Source organism: Apis mellifera, linkage group LG14 (assembly GCF_003254395.2).
Source record: "Apis mellifera strain DH4 linkage group LG14, Amel_HAv3.1, whole genome shotgun sequence".
In the NCBI taxonomy this organism is placed as follows: domain Eukaryota; kingdom Metazoa; phylum Arthropoda; class Insecta; order Hymenoptera; family Apidae; genus Apis; species Apis mellifera.
In genome coordinates this window covers 7,868,475-7,886,876 of record NC_037651.1, presented here as the reverse complement: position 1 = coordinate 7,886,876, position 18,402 = coordinate 7,868,475, and the positions used below count along the sequence as shown (strand labels likewise).

The window sequence follows — 18,402 nt, the reverse complement described above, 5'->3', positions numbered from 1 at the left end:
CTGTGATACACTCATTTTATAATATAATAATAATAATAATAATAATAATAATAATAATAATAATCATAATAATAATAATAATCATTGTAATAGCAATAATAATAATAATAATAATAATAATAATAATAATTAATTTTAACAAACACAATCGGTGAATCGTAAAAACACCATAGTCGATGGCGTACACCGCATTCGCATACTTGCACAACTCCGATCAAAAAAAAAAAAAAAAAAAAAAAAAATTCGACATTCTTCGAAACGAAATGCATTTTTGGAAAGTCACGAGGAATCGAAAAACAACTTGTTCCATATTCTCCTCGTGATTTTCCACAAAACAATTTCGAATGGAATGGCTGCTGAAGTTCAGCGAAAGAAACAAGGAGGAACACCCAACCACGAACATTGAGGGCATTCCCACAAAATATTGAGCAGACGAAGAAAATGCAAGGAAACTCTTTAACGATACCCTATTAAATTATATGTATATAATTATTCGTAATAATAATACAATAAATCGTTTAAAACTCATTCAGTAGCCATTGCCCTTTCGTAACCAGTAATCAACGTTTTCGCGTAAAAACAATATCTTTTCGTTGAGATAATTAATTTAAAGAACTAATGGTAATACATTGAACGTTTCCTCGATTCCTATTTCCTCCTCGTATCAAAAATATTTAACGTAAAAAACGATTTTTTCATTATTATGATATAATAAATCTATTTGACAAATAACGATAAAAAATTATTACGTAATTATTAATTAATCGTTAAGATATTGATTCAAATTTGAAAACTTGGATTACTGGAAAGGGCGGCGGACCAAACTTCCAAGAGTCGGAGAATCTCAACTTATTTTCCACGGTTTCACTTCTAGAAGGCAGTAAAAAGAGTGTTTCTTTCTTGCAACAGTTTGAAAATTCTCGTGTCCTACGCTTTTTAATTATTCGACGCATTTCAAAAATGTAGTTGAGAGAGAAGGAGTGCCCGATATCAAATCGTGGCTACGTTTTTCCATATATAAAAATAGCACCAGAAAAATGGTTTTCCGCGGTGCCTTTCAACGGCACACGTACAATTGTAAATTTCTTTTTCTTTTTCTTTTTTTTTCTTTTTCCATCGTTCGTGCGATTCGCGCGAATTTCTCGAATACGGCACTCGTTCTCTGGTTCCTTTCAATGGACTTTTTTCCTTTTTTTTTTTTCTTTTTTTTTACGACACGGATAATATAGTCCATCGGATAAAATAGTCTCGCGAGTCCATACAGTAATCGATTATATTACACGTTTCTTTAACATTCTTGAGGGGAAAAAAAGAAAGAAGAAGAAAAGAAAAGAGAAAGGAAAGGAAAGGAAAGGAAAGAAGAAGAAAAAAAAAGGACATCGCGGTTCCTCGATTTCCCATACATACATACAACAACGATGATATCTGTGTTTCCGTCGATATTTACGCTAAAAACGTAGCTTACTTTTCCACTATTCTAAATGTGTATGTAAATACGGTAATGATAGAGCGGAAATTTCTCGTCTTCTCCTCACTCTCGACTTTCCTTCTCTCCCGTAAACTCTTTCTCTCAATTCTTACGAAACAATCATTCAATGATATTTTCCCCTTTCACGCGATCCTCACGCTTACTACACTACTCTCCTTTTTCCTATCGTCATCGTTTTTTTTAAAAAGATTCTAATGATTTTTGTGCTCCCACTTTCTCACGCAATTACGTACGAGCAAAGTTTTATTTATTCTCTCTCTTCTTCTTTTGTATTTTCGCTTTTTCGCTTTTTCCCCTCCCCTCCCCTTCTTTTTTTTTTCTTTTTCTTTTTTCTCTTTTGGCAATCTGCCAACGATCGATCAAAGATCGTTGCATGGGCGGCGGTAATCTACCGTTTTACATTAACATTAACGTTAAAAACTCGCTGTTCGCAATGACAACGACTATGTGAAAACAGGTTGTCTCTACTCTAGGATAATGCAACATCCCGACGTGCCATCATTGCGGTAGATAGATCAATTCATCGGAAATCTAAAAATCTGAAGATGAAGAAACGTTAGAAACAATGGTCTTCGAAACTTCGATCTACGAAACGAGAGACTGGCGCAACGATTGGCACACACAAGTCCATGTTATTCATATCTCGATCGAAACGCTCGATCCCCATTACGACGTATTATTCGATCGGTATTATTATCAATTCCTAAAAGTATATCTCTAAATTGAAAAACTGGAGAAACGCTTAAAAACGCTTTCGTTCGATCCGTTGCAGTCGTCGTTAAGTTTAATGATTGAGCTTGTACAATTTGTGAAATTTTTCGATTTTAAAAACTAGATGTTACGTTATCTTACTTATCGCTAGACGATACACTTTGTGATCACTTTCGACTGCAATGAACGTTTTAATTATTCATCTAAACAATGCTACAACTCTCTCTCTCTCTCGCTCTCTCTCTCTCTCTCAAAAGACTTTCATTTGGGCGGATGGTTCCACCATCCCCTAAGCAGCTTCTAACATACGCAAAGAACGAGCTTAACGTTAAAAAAGAAGAAGAAGAAGAAAAAAAAAACAGTGGCACCTCCACGACGCTCGAAAAAGATTCATCCTTAGCATCGAAGTACTGTACGGATGTTGCGTCAAGATATTCACCCGTCGCGTAGATAAACGCACGACAAACTTTCTTCTATGCGACGTGCAAATATCCCGTCTAAGGAGCTTAGATTCGGTAAAAATTACACGTTAAAGTTAATAGTAAGAAGAAGAAGAAGAAAAAAAAAATGTCTACTTAAAGAACCATGTACATAGAGAGTATTTTTTTTTAACAGAGACGATCTTGCGACGAAACTAACTTCTGCCTAATGGGGAAAAATCGCTGGTTCCATTACACGTGGGCGAGACGGAAGTTAGTTTCAAGATTTCCCCCTGGCAAGATCGAGAAAAGAGAGGGGGGCAGATCGTGGAATCGGATTCAAGCACCTTCCAACCCCACGGTCCACGGTTAAAGAATTGTCGTTTGGCATTTAAATATGGCGTTGTTAAGTGCTCGAGATTTTTTTGTGAAAGATCGTCGGTCGCCAACGATCTTTACGAATATTTCCTTTAAATATATTTATAAAGGAAACTGTGCGATCGAAATGTTTTTTTCCCGAAACATCCAGATGTTTGTTGCGTTTGTTGTCGTTGTTGCTTTCGACGACGCGACTTCGTGTCGAAAAAATGATGGCAGTGTCGTTCGAAGTGAGCAAAATTTCATGAACGAATCTCTTGGTTACGCACGAAGAATTCCGTGTTGATTTGACGCGTGAACGATCGAATTTAGAAATATCGTCGAGCGAATCGTGATATCTTTGCAATTCTTCTAATGGAAACGCGATGATAAATATTTGATAAAATCGATCGCACGTGTTCCCTTTTAAACGCGTGTTTGTGGCCACGAAAGCCACGTGTCATCATAGTCGTTCCGTGTTATTACTTTTCTTGTTGTTCCTTGGTAGGCAGTTAGCACGTAAAAATACGATGAAAATTCATAAGACACAAGCGGTTGAATGTTATATACACGTTCGTTAAATTCTGAACAAAGAGCAGGATCTTTGTGTGTTGAGGTGTGAAAGAGAAAGCGTACGCCAATGTGGGTGGCGACAAGGGAGGCGCGACAACCAACTTTCGTTAATACTGATTAACGCAATGATGATAATTAATGATGATGATGATGATTTCAATTGCTACGCGCGTGTGTTTCCTTTTTTTTTTTTTCTTTTTTTTTTCATCTTAGGAACTAAATTCCAGAGGGGAAATTCTAAGGGTTTCACAGAAAAATTTCCTTGCAAAGAATGATGTATATATATATATATATATATATATATATATATATATATATATATATATATATATAGTGCCTCTCGAGCAGTATCGGTAGAATGTGTTACAATCGACGCGTCTTCGAGAATAAGAGCGAATCGAACTTTTTTCAGTAATAAATCACACGGTTCTAAATCTCGAAGTCGGGTCGAAACAGCAGACAGAGTAGAGAAGAGACCTCGGTCGCGATGGCATTTCATTGGAAGAAATATTGAACGTCGAAGGAAACGGTGGTAAGTAAAACGATATCAGTCAAGTTAAAAAAATCGATTGTCCAGCGATTAACACAAACGATTTGAATCGTCCTTTTATTACAGTTCGTCTCGGTGAAGTAAAAAGAGAAAGAAAAAAAAAAAAGAAAGAAAGAAAGAAATCGCTGAAGCGCTGTAAAAAAAAAAAGAAAAAAAAAGAACGAGTAAATTGCTATCGCAAGAGAAAAGGAAGAAAAAAAAAAGAAGAACAATATTCGTGAACAACGTAACATTTCTCTCGTGATACGCACGATGTCTAAAAATAATACTAAATAATCGAAACGAATCGTACACATTGATCACATTACTTGCGGCTCGCCGAAGGATCCATTCAGCCTACCTCAGTCTGTATATATCGTAAACTTGGTCTTTAATTTGATTTTGCCGTTCGCACGGTCCGTGGCACGCTCAAACAGGAACGCTACATATTAAACATAGTCTCGTTTACATCCGGATTTCTCTTTCTTTTTGAGCGTCCTTTTGTAACTGCGGGTGAGACTGTGGGTAGCCACGCTATTCAGCGCTACCTTTGTGCATGCCACGGCACTTGTTTCCTAATTTGTGTCCCTGAAAAATGCAAATGCAAGATACAGACGCATAGAGAGAACACACTTTCCTGCACAATTCCTGTATAATTTTTAATTATTAAAAATTTACCCTTCGACTCACCCTGGCCCAGGATAATAATAATAGGGAGGTGGCCGCTCGTATTCCGTGCTTAGTGGTGGAGGAGCTGCGGCAGCTGGCTGATACCCGGGTGGACCACCGTTAGGGAAGTCACAATTTCTGCAATGATAATCCCTCGTGTCGGTGAAACCGATTAGGATAAGTAGATTTTCAAGCGCTTACTTTCTATTCTTCGTCAAACGTATCGAGTAACGAGCACAAAAAGAAAGAGAGAGAGAGAGAGAGAGAGAAATAGAGAGAGAGAGAGAGAAAGATAATACAATATTCTCGAATATGAAGTTATCTTTTGCCATAGCTGTATGCTTTAGCGAACAAACGTATGACGAAGCTGCTGAAGCGAAATTAAAGTAAATTTTAAATATCGTGATCTCCTATCGTGAAATAATAATAATAAAAAAAAAGGTGACTCGATAATATAATAAACTATTCTTATATAATAATAACATGCTGCTTTTTAATAATTCTTGTGTAATTCTTTTAAACACGTTTCTTTCACAACTGATTGTGGCGATGGCGTGTAAAACATGGCCAAGATATGTACGGATATTTTTTCAAGTTACTTTTTCTTTTTTTTTTTGGTCGCAAAACCTAACGTTTTCAACATTTTATTCCTGCAAAAAGCTCTAGCGAAGCTATTTGCTTGCGACTGCAAACTGAGTCGAACAAAAGAAGACGAAAAACAAAAGGAAAAAACGAACGTACGGAGACACAATGATTGAGGTAACAATCTGTCTTGCGACTTACGTGCAGAGGCGTATCGAGAGACGCGAGAAGTTGCCCCCCCGCAAGGTTCCCACTCACCTGGAAATAACCGGGAAAAAAAAGCGTGACCAACGGGGTTGCATGAGATGTACGGATGGGATCAAGAATATAACTTGCATGGTGTCAATTATTATAATATTTTGTACCTTTGCAACGATACTTTTATCTTTTTCTTTTTTCTTTTCTTTTTTTTTTTTCTCTCTCGATAATCGTATCATTATTATTCTTGGATGAGAATTTAACGAGATTTAACGTTCGTACCCTTTTTTATTTATTTAAATAAATTTAAAGAAAGGTTGTGATTGTAATCGAAGAGGGGTAGAAAAGAGTGAGATCGAAGAATGACATAAATGGACGAGCACAATATTTTTCGATGCATTCGAAAATGGGTCGAGTAGATTATTTATGACGATAATTTATATTATAATAAGTTGTATAATGTATAACATCGAGAGTGAAGTTCTTCTTTTTCTCATCCTCGTGGAAACTACTTGACCCATTTAATCTCGTTCTCAACGATATACTGTACAAGGTAAATCATGCAATTCATACTTCTTTCGTGATTTATTTCGAGGTAGAAGTGATACGATGCGGGGGAAAGATCGGGTATATATACTGTTATCTATAAATCAACTCGTTACACAAAATACAAGATCGTGATATCGAATGATATAATATAATTTTCTTCCGTTCCGTTCGATTTACAACTACGTATACGTGTGTATTCAACATTCATTAAATTTCTTGTGAGTACTTACAATTCAAACATCGGTTGAAATTTCAAATTCCTCGTCCATCATATCAATTATCGTGCAAGTATCTATTCAGAACTTGATCCCATCCTCGATTAAGTCGGCCGTTCGAAAGAATCGAGGAAACGAAAGAAAGCAGAGAAAAAATTCGCGCGATGAGTGGGAACCCTGCTCACCGATGAAACGAAATAACGAACGAATGTATAAATGAAAAGAAGAAGAAAAAAAAAAAAGAAAAAAAAGAAAAGAGAAGAGAAGAGAAGAAAAGAAAGAAGACGAAACGAACGAAAAAGATCGGTGAAAGGTCGGTGAAAGAAGAAGACCAGGCCTCGAAGAAACAACCGAACAGCAACAAGTTTGTAGACAAAAGAAAAAAAAGAAAATTGCGTAACGTGTCACAGAAAGCTTTTAAACTTTTTTTTTTTTTTTTTCTTTTTTTTTCTCTCCGAATGAAAATTACAAGACTTACTGCGTTTCTACCGATATGCTAAAGACTTTATTGTGAGGTTCTTTTTTGGAGGGGGCGGTATGTTCGTGGCTTCGCCACGTGGGAGTGGAACTGCAAAATAAATCAGAGATGAACCGTGCGTGAACCGGAGAGAGGAAAAATGAGAATATCGATATTTTTTTTTTTTTTTAAAGGGACCTATCGAATCACGAGTGTGATTGGACACGAGAGAAAACCCTAGAATCTCTGACAACTTGCCCCAAAAAGGGAACGCGTTCCAACGCTTCGCTAGATCGATATAATCATCGAACTTTTCCATTGTTATTCAATTCAGATACGATAAAAAAAAAGAACGAGTGGGAGGAGAAGAAATCGTTAAAGCGACAGCACGATTCGTTTAAAAAAGGAGGGGTAAAAAAAAAAAAAAAAATGATAGAAATATTCATTCGAAAAAAATTCTACGTTATCTCATATATATATAAAATTTCGTTTTTACACGGAATAGTCCTCTCGCTTCGTTTATTATAAATTTTCTCTCAAAATTGATAACGATGATAGTGATTCGTGAACGTGACTCGAATTCCAACACTTACTTCGGCGCCACGTCGGAATATCTGGAATAGTGATGATAGTGGGACGTGCTCTGATGCGCTTCCCCGGGCACCCTTTCCCGATCGCTGTATCCACCCGCGGGACCGTCGTAGCTTTCGTATTTTGCGTAAGGATCTCTGCTATGCGACACGTATTTCTTGTCGTGAACGCTGCAAGGAAAAAAGGGAACGTTTCAGTCTATCGGTTTCGATCTACGCGATCTGTGCGATCGTCGTCACTCGTCATGCGAGTTAGAAAAGTATTTGATCAGAGTATTGTGTGTGTGTGTGTGTATCGCTAAGCTGTTCCAGCGCATTACGTGTACGTGTGTCATTAATGTATCCTAGATACACGAGAGCTAGTGTTACTAAATCGTGTAAAAGTGTAGAGAGATTTTGTTTTTTTTCTTTTTTATTTTTTTTTCTTTCTTTCTTTTTTACGCGATTGTTAGTTCAACAAGCTCCAAGGAAGAATATATCGAGCGTTAGTATACTAAGAGTTTGATACCTTCTCGACTGACATTAGGATTTACAACAATTATAGAAATCGGTCATTTTCGTAAGATAATTTTGGCAATTTGTACGAAGTCGAGAAGATGTCGCAAGATCGAGTAGAGGAAAATTAATTTATTAATTTCAGAGATTTATATAAATATTATTTATCGAATACCGTAGAGGATCTTGAGTTTTAAAGAATTTTCATCAAATTTAAACAAATTTTCCTTTCTCTCTTACAATTTCATTTCTTTCGATCCTACAATACAATACAGTCTAAGATAGAATAATTGTGGGTTGCGTGTTAGAGAATTAAGGGCTGTAATCATGCAGACAAAGAGAATAATCAACGAACCAAATCATTCTAAACAATTACTTTCTCGACGTGTTTTTTAATTCTATGATCACGAGGGAGGGGAAGAAGAAGAAGAAGAAAAAAAAAAAAAAAAAAAACGACATCCGAGCATGGATCGATAAAATGAACGCGAATTACAATTGTCGCGTATTATCATCGAGGGATTTACGAACGTGCTACACATAAATCAGCATGCGAGCAATTTGGCTGTTCTTGTTTTTATACTTACTGGGTAAGGGGTATGTTATCCCTGTCTGCATACGCGTCATACAAATATTCACTGGAACGGAGCGTGTTAGCGGTTAGATTCCAACAACCATTCCACACATTAGACATAGCTACTTTTAATTTAATATCATCTACTGCATTGGTAGGACAAAGAAGTACGATCGTCTGACGATATTTAACGTCACTCGTTGCGCAAACACGAATCTAAGAAAATTTTAAACAAAATAATTGAGAGAATAATTGAAGAAATGTCAGACAATCGAACCCCTATTACAGGAGGAGACACGTTATCGAGGTAAACACGTTTGTTATTCTTCAATTCTTGCACGAAAGGAAAAAAAAAAAAAATTAACGCGACAGAATGATTAGTTGATAGTTGTTGATCACACTCATCGAGAGGATGAAAATCGTGAACGAGGGATAATTAGAGCCGCATTTATGACGAGTATTACGCGTTTATAGTTATCCGAGATTCGTTTAGATAGAATTGGCGATGCAATTTTGAAACTCGCTAAACAAAAATGGATGGAATAATTCATGCCGACTAGAAAACGGAAAGATATCGCAAGCGCGAGTAATCTGCATGCTGGGGGATGTAACGAGGAAGCTCGATTAACTACTAGACTGAGACAGAAAGGCTCAACACTTTCTACATAAAGAGTGCTCAGAATTTGGTGGCCAGAGATCAGCGAAGAAATCATAAAAGCGATTGTTTCCGAATGTAATTTTAAACGAGTGAATTTAATATTATTCTACGATTTTTCTCGATCGAGCCAAATACAATTGATTGCTTTTTATTTCTGATTTACGAGATATTCGAGAATTTCGAAACGAGCGAATTTATACACTTTCTTCTTTAAACATTTAATAAGTGATAATGTTAATCTCGGTTCTTCGACAATAAATTTGGGAATTTGAAATTGAAACATGCACCGGATATCTAATTATATATCTTGGAAACATTTAAATAGCGTTGAGTCCATCGATTGGGTTCAAAATAAAGTCAATTCTTTTTTTTTTTTTTTTGAAGTGAAAATGGCGGAAACTTACGCTTCGACTAAGGGTCCTGGATAGGGATCCGATTTTTGATAGAGTGCGCTTAGTTTTACGCAGAGCACGATGGTCGGGATGAAGAGGATTAAACACCAGCCTACACTCACCCAGAAACCATTCTGCGGATCATAAAAGAAAAAGATATATATAAAAACATTTCAATGATGAAACAAATATATTACGAGAAACAAAATTAATTGCTTACAAATGGATCTAAAATTTTGCTACATCCAGCGACCAGCGTGGCGTTGTACGCGTTCGAAACGGGCGTGCATTTTCCTACGTGGAACAAAGCATGATCGATAACTCTCTCGAGGAAATCGTCCACTTGACGAAGGAAAGCGTTTCCAAATTTAGTAGCCAACTGCAAAATTAAAAGAGCATCGAATCCTGACGATTTTTTTATTCAAACTTGAATTTAAAATTAGATCGATAACAATAGACAATTCGACAATATCGACAGAGAATATCGATGGTCGATAAGTCAGCTCGAGCAAAGATTCTTGCTCGAAAACTTACTTGTTGCACGTATTCTGGCCCATCTTCGTTCAAAAACTTTTGCGCCTTCGTCACCTCGTCGACGAGATTGTGAATGGCCTCTGCCATCGAGCTATGATTAAACTTTATCTTCTCCTCGAGGGTCACAGCCTTGGCTGCCAATTGTTCGCTGAGCATCGCCATTGGTTTCACCAAATGTTCGTGATAATACGCCAAATCCAGTGCGTTTTTCTCCAAACTTGCTCGAATGTCGTCCTGCCCCTTTGGCAATTCCGTTGACACGTCCAACAATTGTTTCGCGAGATGTTCCAAGTTGATATTCGTGATATTATCAGCGAGAATCTCCACGTATTGATAGAACTTGATATCGCTGAGGCCACTCTGCGCGAGATCGTTCAATTTCGACTTTGCGCTTTCCGTGAGGATAACCACGCCGGGTGAGAGACTGATCTTGCGCCGAAGCTGTTGAATCGTGTTGTTGATGTCGTAGCGACCGGTGTATTCGCGCAACGTGTTCACGTCGAACAGATAATTCAACTTGAGAACTTTGTACAACGTTTCGTTTCGATGGCAGTTTCTGTGATGAGTGATAAAAAAGAAAAACAAAAAAGAAAATAGATTTGGATGGATCGAACGCGTAAGTTGGAAATTTTCGACAGCAATTTTTGAGGTTATGTTGGCGGCCATACTCACGTTATGATATAGCTCATGTTCACATCGGCATTCGGTTTATTCGGATACAGTATCTTCTTTATCTGTACGATCTCGTCGACCAGAGCGAACATCCTGTTATCCTGTGGATTTTTCAAAGGCTCGCAGACAGCTCTTTGCGCCAGAACACCGACGACCATGTGTATCACCGTGATCACCATTAGAATGCTGGTCAGAAGGAATATGATCCAAACAGCCCTGGTGAAATCGAGTACGAAATATGAAAGCATCCGTCATTTTTCCGTCGAGTTAAATTCAAAATTATGGATATGATCTAGACGATACGAGCTTACATCATGAGAAATCGTGCACCGGATCCTTTGTTGCAACAGTCGTCTCCATAACCATCGGGCCGCTTTCCACAAATGCCACAGAAAAGACCGAAAGTCAGACACATCAGAACTGTTAACAAAATGCCCGATATCCCGAGTCCTAGATAGTACCTAGAGGGAAAATACATTTGTCTAATTATCGGACTCTGAAATGTTCTTCGCTTCCGTTCTCTTTGTATTACCTGTACGGTGAATACTGATCGATGTTCGTCCGTGCAACGTCTATCTGTTTCATGTAAACCTTGTCTATGTCGTTGTTTATCCTATCGATGAGCATTGTCATGTTTTTCGCGAGGTCGGCCAGAAAATCGCCGGCATTTCGGATGCTCGCGCTGACGACTGGGATGGTCTGATTCACGGCGTATTGAATGTCTTTCTGAATTTTCAGAAACGACTCTTTACCCTGGCTGACTTCCGACACGATGTTGTCCTTCATCAGCATCGTGATATTGTTCAACGCGGACGTGACGTTTGGCAACTGGAAAAAAAGGAATAACGCGCGATCGTTCGATATAAATGATTATCGGAATATCAAGGACCAGTGAATTTATCTATTTGGAAGTATAATATAACGATTACGAATGCCTGAATGGACACATTAAACGAGAAGACGTGTGTGTGTGCGCGCGCGTGTGTGTATGGAAACAGTTAGAAGTATCGATATGAAAATAGTGTCATGCGTTATAGCATCCGTTTAAATGGACGATTTCCATATATGTTGATGATATGTTAAAAGAGAATGAAATTGCGTGTCGTGTATAAAGTGCATTGAAAATGTACCAAGTCTTTGTTAAGAAAAGCTATTCGTTACGGACTGATGGAGAATGCAAAGAGTGCACGGTTTGGAAATAAAAAAAAGATGTATATTGAAGATGTGTTTTGACAGATCTCAGAATTCAGAAGCAGAGACAAAAGAAAGACTGTGCATAGTTTTAGGAGGAAAAGAAAAAAGAAATGTCATTCCTTCTCCGTCTTTTGTCTTTCTTTCTTTTATGTTATTTATATTTCTATTATTTGCACGCTGGTTAAAGTTAGCCTATAATAAAAGCTTTAATATTAATTCCCTCTTTCCTCGAGTCAAGTAAATTTAATAGATCATTCTAAACGTCACATTTAATACACAAGTTTAGTGAATGAACGACACTACACATAATGATTAGAATAACACAGAACCAAAAAGTTGACATGCTTTAGCTTATGACTTACAGACTGAAGCTATTTAGTGGTAAGCATGGAATCAGATAAGTTTACACAATAATTCTATTCGTAAACCAATGGCTGGATATCCATAAGAAAATAAATTACTATTACTATTTTATTTATTTATTTATTATTATTATTATTTTTTTTTGACAAAAATTATTTGTATTAGAAATTTGTCTAATTTCCATTGGTCTACTATTTGGATAGAATTAAAAAGCAAAAGCGTTAAATGAGTTAAGATTCATCTTCCTTCTCTTATGAATAGTTATAATACAATTAATTAGCGTACAGAAAATAAAGGAGTATAACGAAAAGAAAGTAGTGTAATATTTTTATCGAATCGATGCGGTAGAGACAATGCGTAGTAATAATACTTTTCTAAATCTTCGCCACCGAACTTGAATAATGAATCGAAGGAGTGTTAGAAAAAAAAAAAAAAAAAAAAAAAAAGAAAAAAAACCTAACTACGTTAAACGGAAGAATTATCATACCTTCGGGAAGTATCGGTCCATGTACTGAATGCATGTAAAAGAGAAAGAAGATTAAATCGATGATGTAAATGTTGACGACGAGCACACAAGAAGAAGAAAAGCGGAAAATACCTTGTCGAAGTCTACTTGAACCGACATCTGATTCACTTTGTAATCGTGCAACACCTGTTTGCAATTTTGGGTCTTGCAAGCCGCAAGCGTGTGAAGAAGATTGTTCTTAACGCCTCGTACAACTGGAAATGTACAATAGAAATATATTTTTTTCTTTTCTTTTCGAAGATTTATATATTTTTTTTTCTCTTCAATAAAAATTGACTTTATCCATACCGATGTCCAGTTGACTAGCGTTCGTCCTTAGATCGCGGGTGATGGTCTGCATGGTCTTGAGATCCTCCTTGATGGACTCCAACCCGGCCACGATATCGCTCAGATTGGTCAACGAGACCGCGTGGGAGTATTCCGCGAGTTGTTCAGTCACGATTCTGCCACTTGCCTGGAGGATGTTGTTCAAATTAATCTCGAGCTCGTCGAAATTAGTCTTGAGGATCTTATTGATCTCCTCCTTCGTGCTGCTCAGATACAACTTCACGTCTTTCAGGCTAACTTCCACGTTGTTGGGAAGCTCCTTGGTCCCGTCTTGCATGTACTCGTTCGTCACAAAGGCGCACACCACGCCGAACCTGCAAACCAACGTATTTTGGAATATCGCCTTTGTACGCAATAAACGAATTGGAAATCTATCTTCGATTGCTTTTGTCGCATCGTTCGATACCCCGCGCGCTTCGAATAATTATTTATCGATATGGATACTCGTTTTGAAACTCTCTTTGAAATGGATATCGATGCTATGGATTGGGTGAAAGCCGGGGAGCAAAGGAGAATTTCGAATTATTTCGAGGATGGAAATTAAAACGGAGAGGAAGTTATCGAAGAGGAGGGGTTTTTATTTGGGTCGATAAATCGAATAATCTTTATCCTCTCTGAAACGAGAAACGAAGGGAAGGGAAGAGTGAGAGAGAAAGGGAAATACTTACAGAATAATAGTAGCGACCGCTATCAGCACCATACTCAACAACACTTTCCTGCAATGATCGTGTTTCTTGTCGAACGGTTGACTCCTGGCACCGCAATGGCCGGCGCATCTACAGCAACAGAAGAACAAACCCACACATGGTAGAATCGCAGCCAGAAGGAGCCCGACGAAAGTTAAACCAGCCAATCCACCGTAATGGGTGGCCACGATCCTCCATTCTTGCAAACTGTATTGAAATGTGGGTCGTCCATTCACGACAGTGAACATTCCTGCGGCAAGGAAAAAAAGAAAATTAATCAACAAGTCAATGTAATAATCGAAAAGATGGGATATTGAAACGGTATTAAAAAAAAAAAATCGAGGAATTTAATTTACATTTAATAACAAAAGAAATTACGATACAGAGAGATAGGGAGAATAAAGGAAGGAAGGAAGCAGCGCGACATTAAAGAGAATATTTTTCCATCTGCAACCCCGATACCAGTTTTTGGGGCGAGAACAAAAACGGGGGAGAAAACCGGGGCACGGGTCGGATGTAGGACGTAGGTCAGGGAGGAAGGATTGCCAGGTCGAAGGGTGAACGTAATGAGGGCGGAGGGAGAGAGATTTATTTCCTAGCAGTTTCCTCCTGAGGAAAAATGGATCAAACGTCGATGACCGGTCGCGTTGGATTAATACCCGTTTGGACCGCTGCATTGATTTTCTGATACACGATGCGGCAACTCTTTCCCTCAGATAAACTGCTTAATAAAATGCCTTCCTTTCCTTAAATGGGGAACGATAATCCGTTCGATTCTCCTTCTCTCGTCGAAAACGATTCGAAATTGAGAAAAACAGAGAAGGAGAAATTCTCTTTTATTCCCTCGCATAACCGTACGCGTTATTTTACGAAAATGAATATTTTATCGAATAATAATACGAAGCGTGGAGAGAACGATACGGGAATCTATCGATCGGGATATTCGAGGAGGAATCGATTCGTGAAATTCTCGACGATTCGCATAGGAAAGGAGCCCACCGTGGGTATTATACGTCTACGAACTAGTTTCTAAACTTGTTTAAATGCAAAGTTTCGTTTCTGGTGCAAGCTGCCATTCCGGCGAATCACGCGAATCCACGTGCGCCAACGGATTTATCGTACAGGTTTCTGCAAAAGCTGGAACGGTTCAACGTGGCGCGACTGCACGCGCTCCGTTCTAACTGTATAACCTGTCGTTCGAGTCCACTCCGCCATATCGCGACTTTGACAACTCGTACGATATATATAGCAAAATTTTCCACGATATTTTGTTTATCAAAAGAAAGCAAAAAAATTTTAAAAGTAGTTTTACAACGAGTTTTCGAATTTAATGTATTATTAATTAACGTTTGCTTTCGCGTAATGGGAGAATTTCGTAACGCGTGCATATTAATACGAGGGCAAATTTAATAGAAAAATTAAAAAATTCAACGAAGCGATGTTATTATTCCTCTCGCGTTTCGATAATATTCCGAGGATATTTTTCGAGGAGGTAAAATATAATATTAGAAAAAATTCAGATATTTTCCACGCGAGGGACGTTTCGAAAGGCCAGCGAATCGAAGTAATTCGAGCAGATCATCCCTCTTTTCGTTCCGCGGCTAGTTGATTTCGCATTACAGAGTTTAATCGTTCGCGACCAAATATTTCCCACCATGGATCCGAATTTCGAATTATTCGACCGTGGAAAGAACGAATATAAACAGACTTATATGTACCCGTTAAAAAAACATCCCAAATTTGCTGGTCGTGTAATGAAAATTCGCGAGAAACCCTCCGAATAAGATTAAAAAAAAAATGAATAAATAAAAAGATAAAAAAGAATCGAAAAATGTAAAGTGGACATTTTAGTCACTGAGGGAGAAATTTCAGAAGCTCGTTCCAGTTCGTTTCGAAATCGGATAAAAAACGTGATTTAGTCGTGAACGGGCCAATTAAGCGGAGGCCGGTACTGCGATTCAATTCTACGAACTGTGGGAGAGCTAGAGCTAGCCGGTGATAGCGAGTTATAATAGAGAGCAGAAAGATCGTCTCGTTAACGCTTTTATATGCGAGTTTGAAGCAGGGGGTCGCAGGGAAGTGCTTGTTCTTCCAATCGTTCCTGATGGAATGGTCGGCCGATGTTTCCATTCAACCAGTCGCAACGAGTACAAATTTTAAAATACCAAATGCGTCGCGCGCGCATCTAAAAGAAAATCGCGTGATTTTTATGACAATTTATTAGTTTAATTTTTCTTTTTTTAATTTTTGTTTTTTGCCTAGAAGTTTTTTTTTTTACACTGGCTTGATTTTATTCATTATTGCCGGTCATTTAGATGGATATAACAATTTTTATAAATGAAAACTCTTCGCGCAGGATGGATTTTATCCAAGCGCGAACGAAAAATGAACTTGTTTCGAGTTCACCCGGCTTCCTCTCGCCGGTGAAAGATAATTTCATTGCGGTTTTACTTAACAGATTACACACCGGCCCCCTTTTCAAGCTGCGCCACTTTATCGGACAAACCGGGTTTTCGAAAGTTGCAACGACGGGGGACGGGCAAAAGTATGGAAAAAAAAAAAGAAGGAAGAAGAAAAAAGAGAACAAGTGACGATACAAATATCCATTATCTGGAAAGTTAGGATGACACGGCTAGCCGAAACATGCGAAGGAAAAAGTGGTTGAAACGTGTAGTGAATAAGCGTATGATCTCGAAACTTTTCCTTCGTGGGAAGGAGCGAGAATTTTTAAGCGAAAGCACGCGTTACGTCACGTAAAGATGCGAATTTTAACGTTACGGAATATAAAAAGGAAGAGAGAAAAAAAAAAAAAAAATGGGCGCAAAAATATCAGAGATAGAAACCTACGACAAGGCATTAACATAATCGTTGTGGAGGTCAATGACTGGGGAAATCGATCGAAACCCTGGACGACAGCGAGTCTGTTGCACCGGTGCAACGAGCGCTCACCTGACTGTAATGCCCTTCTTTAATTATTCAAAGGGTTTTCCTCTAAACCGAGTTCTTTGACCCTCGCGCTCCTCGCCATTCTCCTCGGTATTTTTGCATTAACTAAATGCAAATACGAAGAACGAAACGTTTAGAAATTGTGGAAAATTCGTAGATAACGGAACGATTCTCTCTTTTTCTTTTTTTTTTCGTCGATAATTATAGAATTCTATCGTCGAAATATTATTCGGACACGGATGGAAATTTTTGCTTCGTCGCGGCACTTGACTCGATGCAACGTAGCCAGCCAAGCTTTGTAACACGAGAAAACCTCGATCTCCTCCTCTGTTCGCTCGATTTCCGGTTCGCAACCATGCACGAGGATTTAAATCCAGCCACGTGAGCGAAAAATGATCCGTCCAACGATTTAGAAAATCTGATCTAATTACAAAAAGTCGAGTGGAAATATCTTTTTTTTGTTTTTCTTTTAAGAAGAAGGATAAACATTTCCAAGATAAAAATTATTTCTATAATCGAGGGGATCCGGTGCAATCAGGAATCAAGGTCGGTGGTCTATCGAAGCATATTCTTCGAAAGAAGCATAGAAAATGAAGCGGTTTTTAAATCGAGCCAGCCGAGCCAGCTTTTCACTTTATTATCCGAACCTTCCTTCCGATAATCCCAAAGGAGGGGCCCGCTATTACTGTAATGAAGAAATCCATTAGCCTCCCTGTACGGTAAATATTGGTACAACTGAAATATTTCCTTCCTCGTCCAATATTTCTACTTCCTTCCTACGTTCTATCGTATCCCATCGATTTATCAAAAGTTTTCTCCGGCTGGTTGAAAACATTGTTGGGAGCAAAGCCGAATATAAAGTAAATGCAAATTTTTATTCGGAAAAAAAGAAGGGAAAAATAGAAGAAATTCGAGCCGGTAACGAAACACCATTGCGAGAGATCGCGAGGAAAAGGAAGGAAGAATAAAAAGTGTATTCAAGGGGATCCAGATGATTCGTAACTCGAGTTCGTCTCGTGTTTTTTTTTTTTCTTTCTTTCTTTTCCCTTTGGTTCGCTTTTCCAAGGTCCGCTAGACACACATCTCATTATTTTCGAGGACAAAGTGCTTCCTCCCCGGGTAAAAAAGACACCTCCACTTCTAGTCTTGTCACGCAGCTTTCACCCCTTTCGTCTCATTTTTCCGCCGCCTCTGCACACCGTCGTTCGCGAAACGAGATTATTCAAACCTCGTGCCTGAATCGTTAAGGAGGGGAGGAGGAAGGAGAAAGAAATCTTTTGCCGATGGTTACGATTAAAATAAATTGTTTCTCGTGACTCGTGTCACGTCATTCAATTATCTCCGTTATTAATCTTGGAATTATTTCCGATCGATTATGGATTATTGTTAAAAGAAAAAAGAAAAAAAGGATTCGATAATGTCGTTATAGAAGGAAATCGTTTCGGTTTGTTGAATACGCGACAAAATTTGAGGTGAGATCAACGCGATATCTGGAGGACAGTGGCCTGATCGACACTTCCGGTGCATTGTCCGAAAAGGAAATGCGATCTTAGAACGTGGAAGCATGTGCAATATAATAATCGTCAAAGAAGATATCCGTAAATTTTGAAGTTGCAAGTTGAAAATTTTATTCCTCGTTGCTGTTTATTGTTTTTTTTTCTCTCTCTCTTTCTCTATCGAAAGAAGAAAAAAAAATTGGA

The 18,402-nt window shown here is 38.1% G+C and overlaps 1 protein-coding gene across 13 annotated transcripts in view; it reads right to left on the bottom strand.

Annotated features, from left to right (window-relative positions):
- Positions 1 to 4,100: 4,100 nt before the first annotated feature.
- The window catches only part of LOC726582 (prominin-like protein), a 40,289-nt gene continuing 25,987 nt past the window's right edge, over positions 4,101 to 18,402 (bottom strand). Inside the window, exons 2-17 of one of the 13 annotated variants that reach the window (XM_026444899.1) lie at positions 13,739 to 14,006; positions 13,032 to 13,384; positions 12,816 to 12,937; positions 12,705 to 12,728; positions 12,217 to 12,225; positions 11,193 to 11,488; positions 10,972 to 11,142; positions 10,661 to 10,876; positions 9,989 to 10,544; positions 9,675 to 9,833; positions 9,467 to 9,588; positions 8,418 to 8,468; positions 7,342 to 7,509; positions 6,770 to 6,859; positions 4,757 to 4,885; positions 4,101 to 4,666 (exon numbers count right to left, since the gene is read on the bottom strand). In XM_026444899.1, the coding sequence (XP_026300684.1) occupies positions 4,765 to 4,885; positions 6,770 to 6,859; positions 7,342 to 7,509; positions 8,418 to 8,468; positions 9,467 to 9,588; positions 9,675 to 9,833; positions 9,989 to 10,544; positions 10,661 to 10,876; positions 10,972 to 11,142; positions 11,193 to 11,488; positions 12,217 to 12,225; positions 12,705 to 12,728; positions 12,816 to 12,937; positions 13,032 to 13,384; positions 13,739 to 14,006 (2,726 nt within the window). In that variant the 3' untranslated portion in view covers positions 4,101 to 4,666; positions 4,757 to 4,764. Of the gene's footprint in view, positions 4,667 to 4,756; positions 4,886 to 6,769; positions 6,860 to 7,337; positions 7,510 to 8,417; positions 8,469 to 9,466; positions 9,589 to 9,674; positions 9,834 to 9,988; positions 10,545 to 10,660; positions 10,877 to 10,971; positions 11,143 to 11,192; positions 11,489 to 12,216; positions 12,226 to 12,704; positions 12,729 to 12,815; positions 12,938 to 13,031; positions 13,385 to 13,738; positions 14,007 to 18,402 lie in introns of those variants that run through there. The other 12 variants (XM_026444896.1, XM_026444900.1, XM_026444904.1 and 9 more) reach the window with 12 other exon arrangements.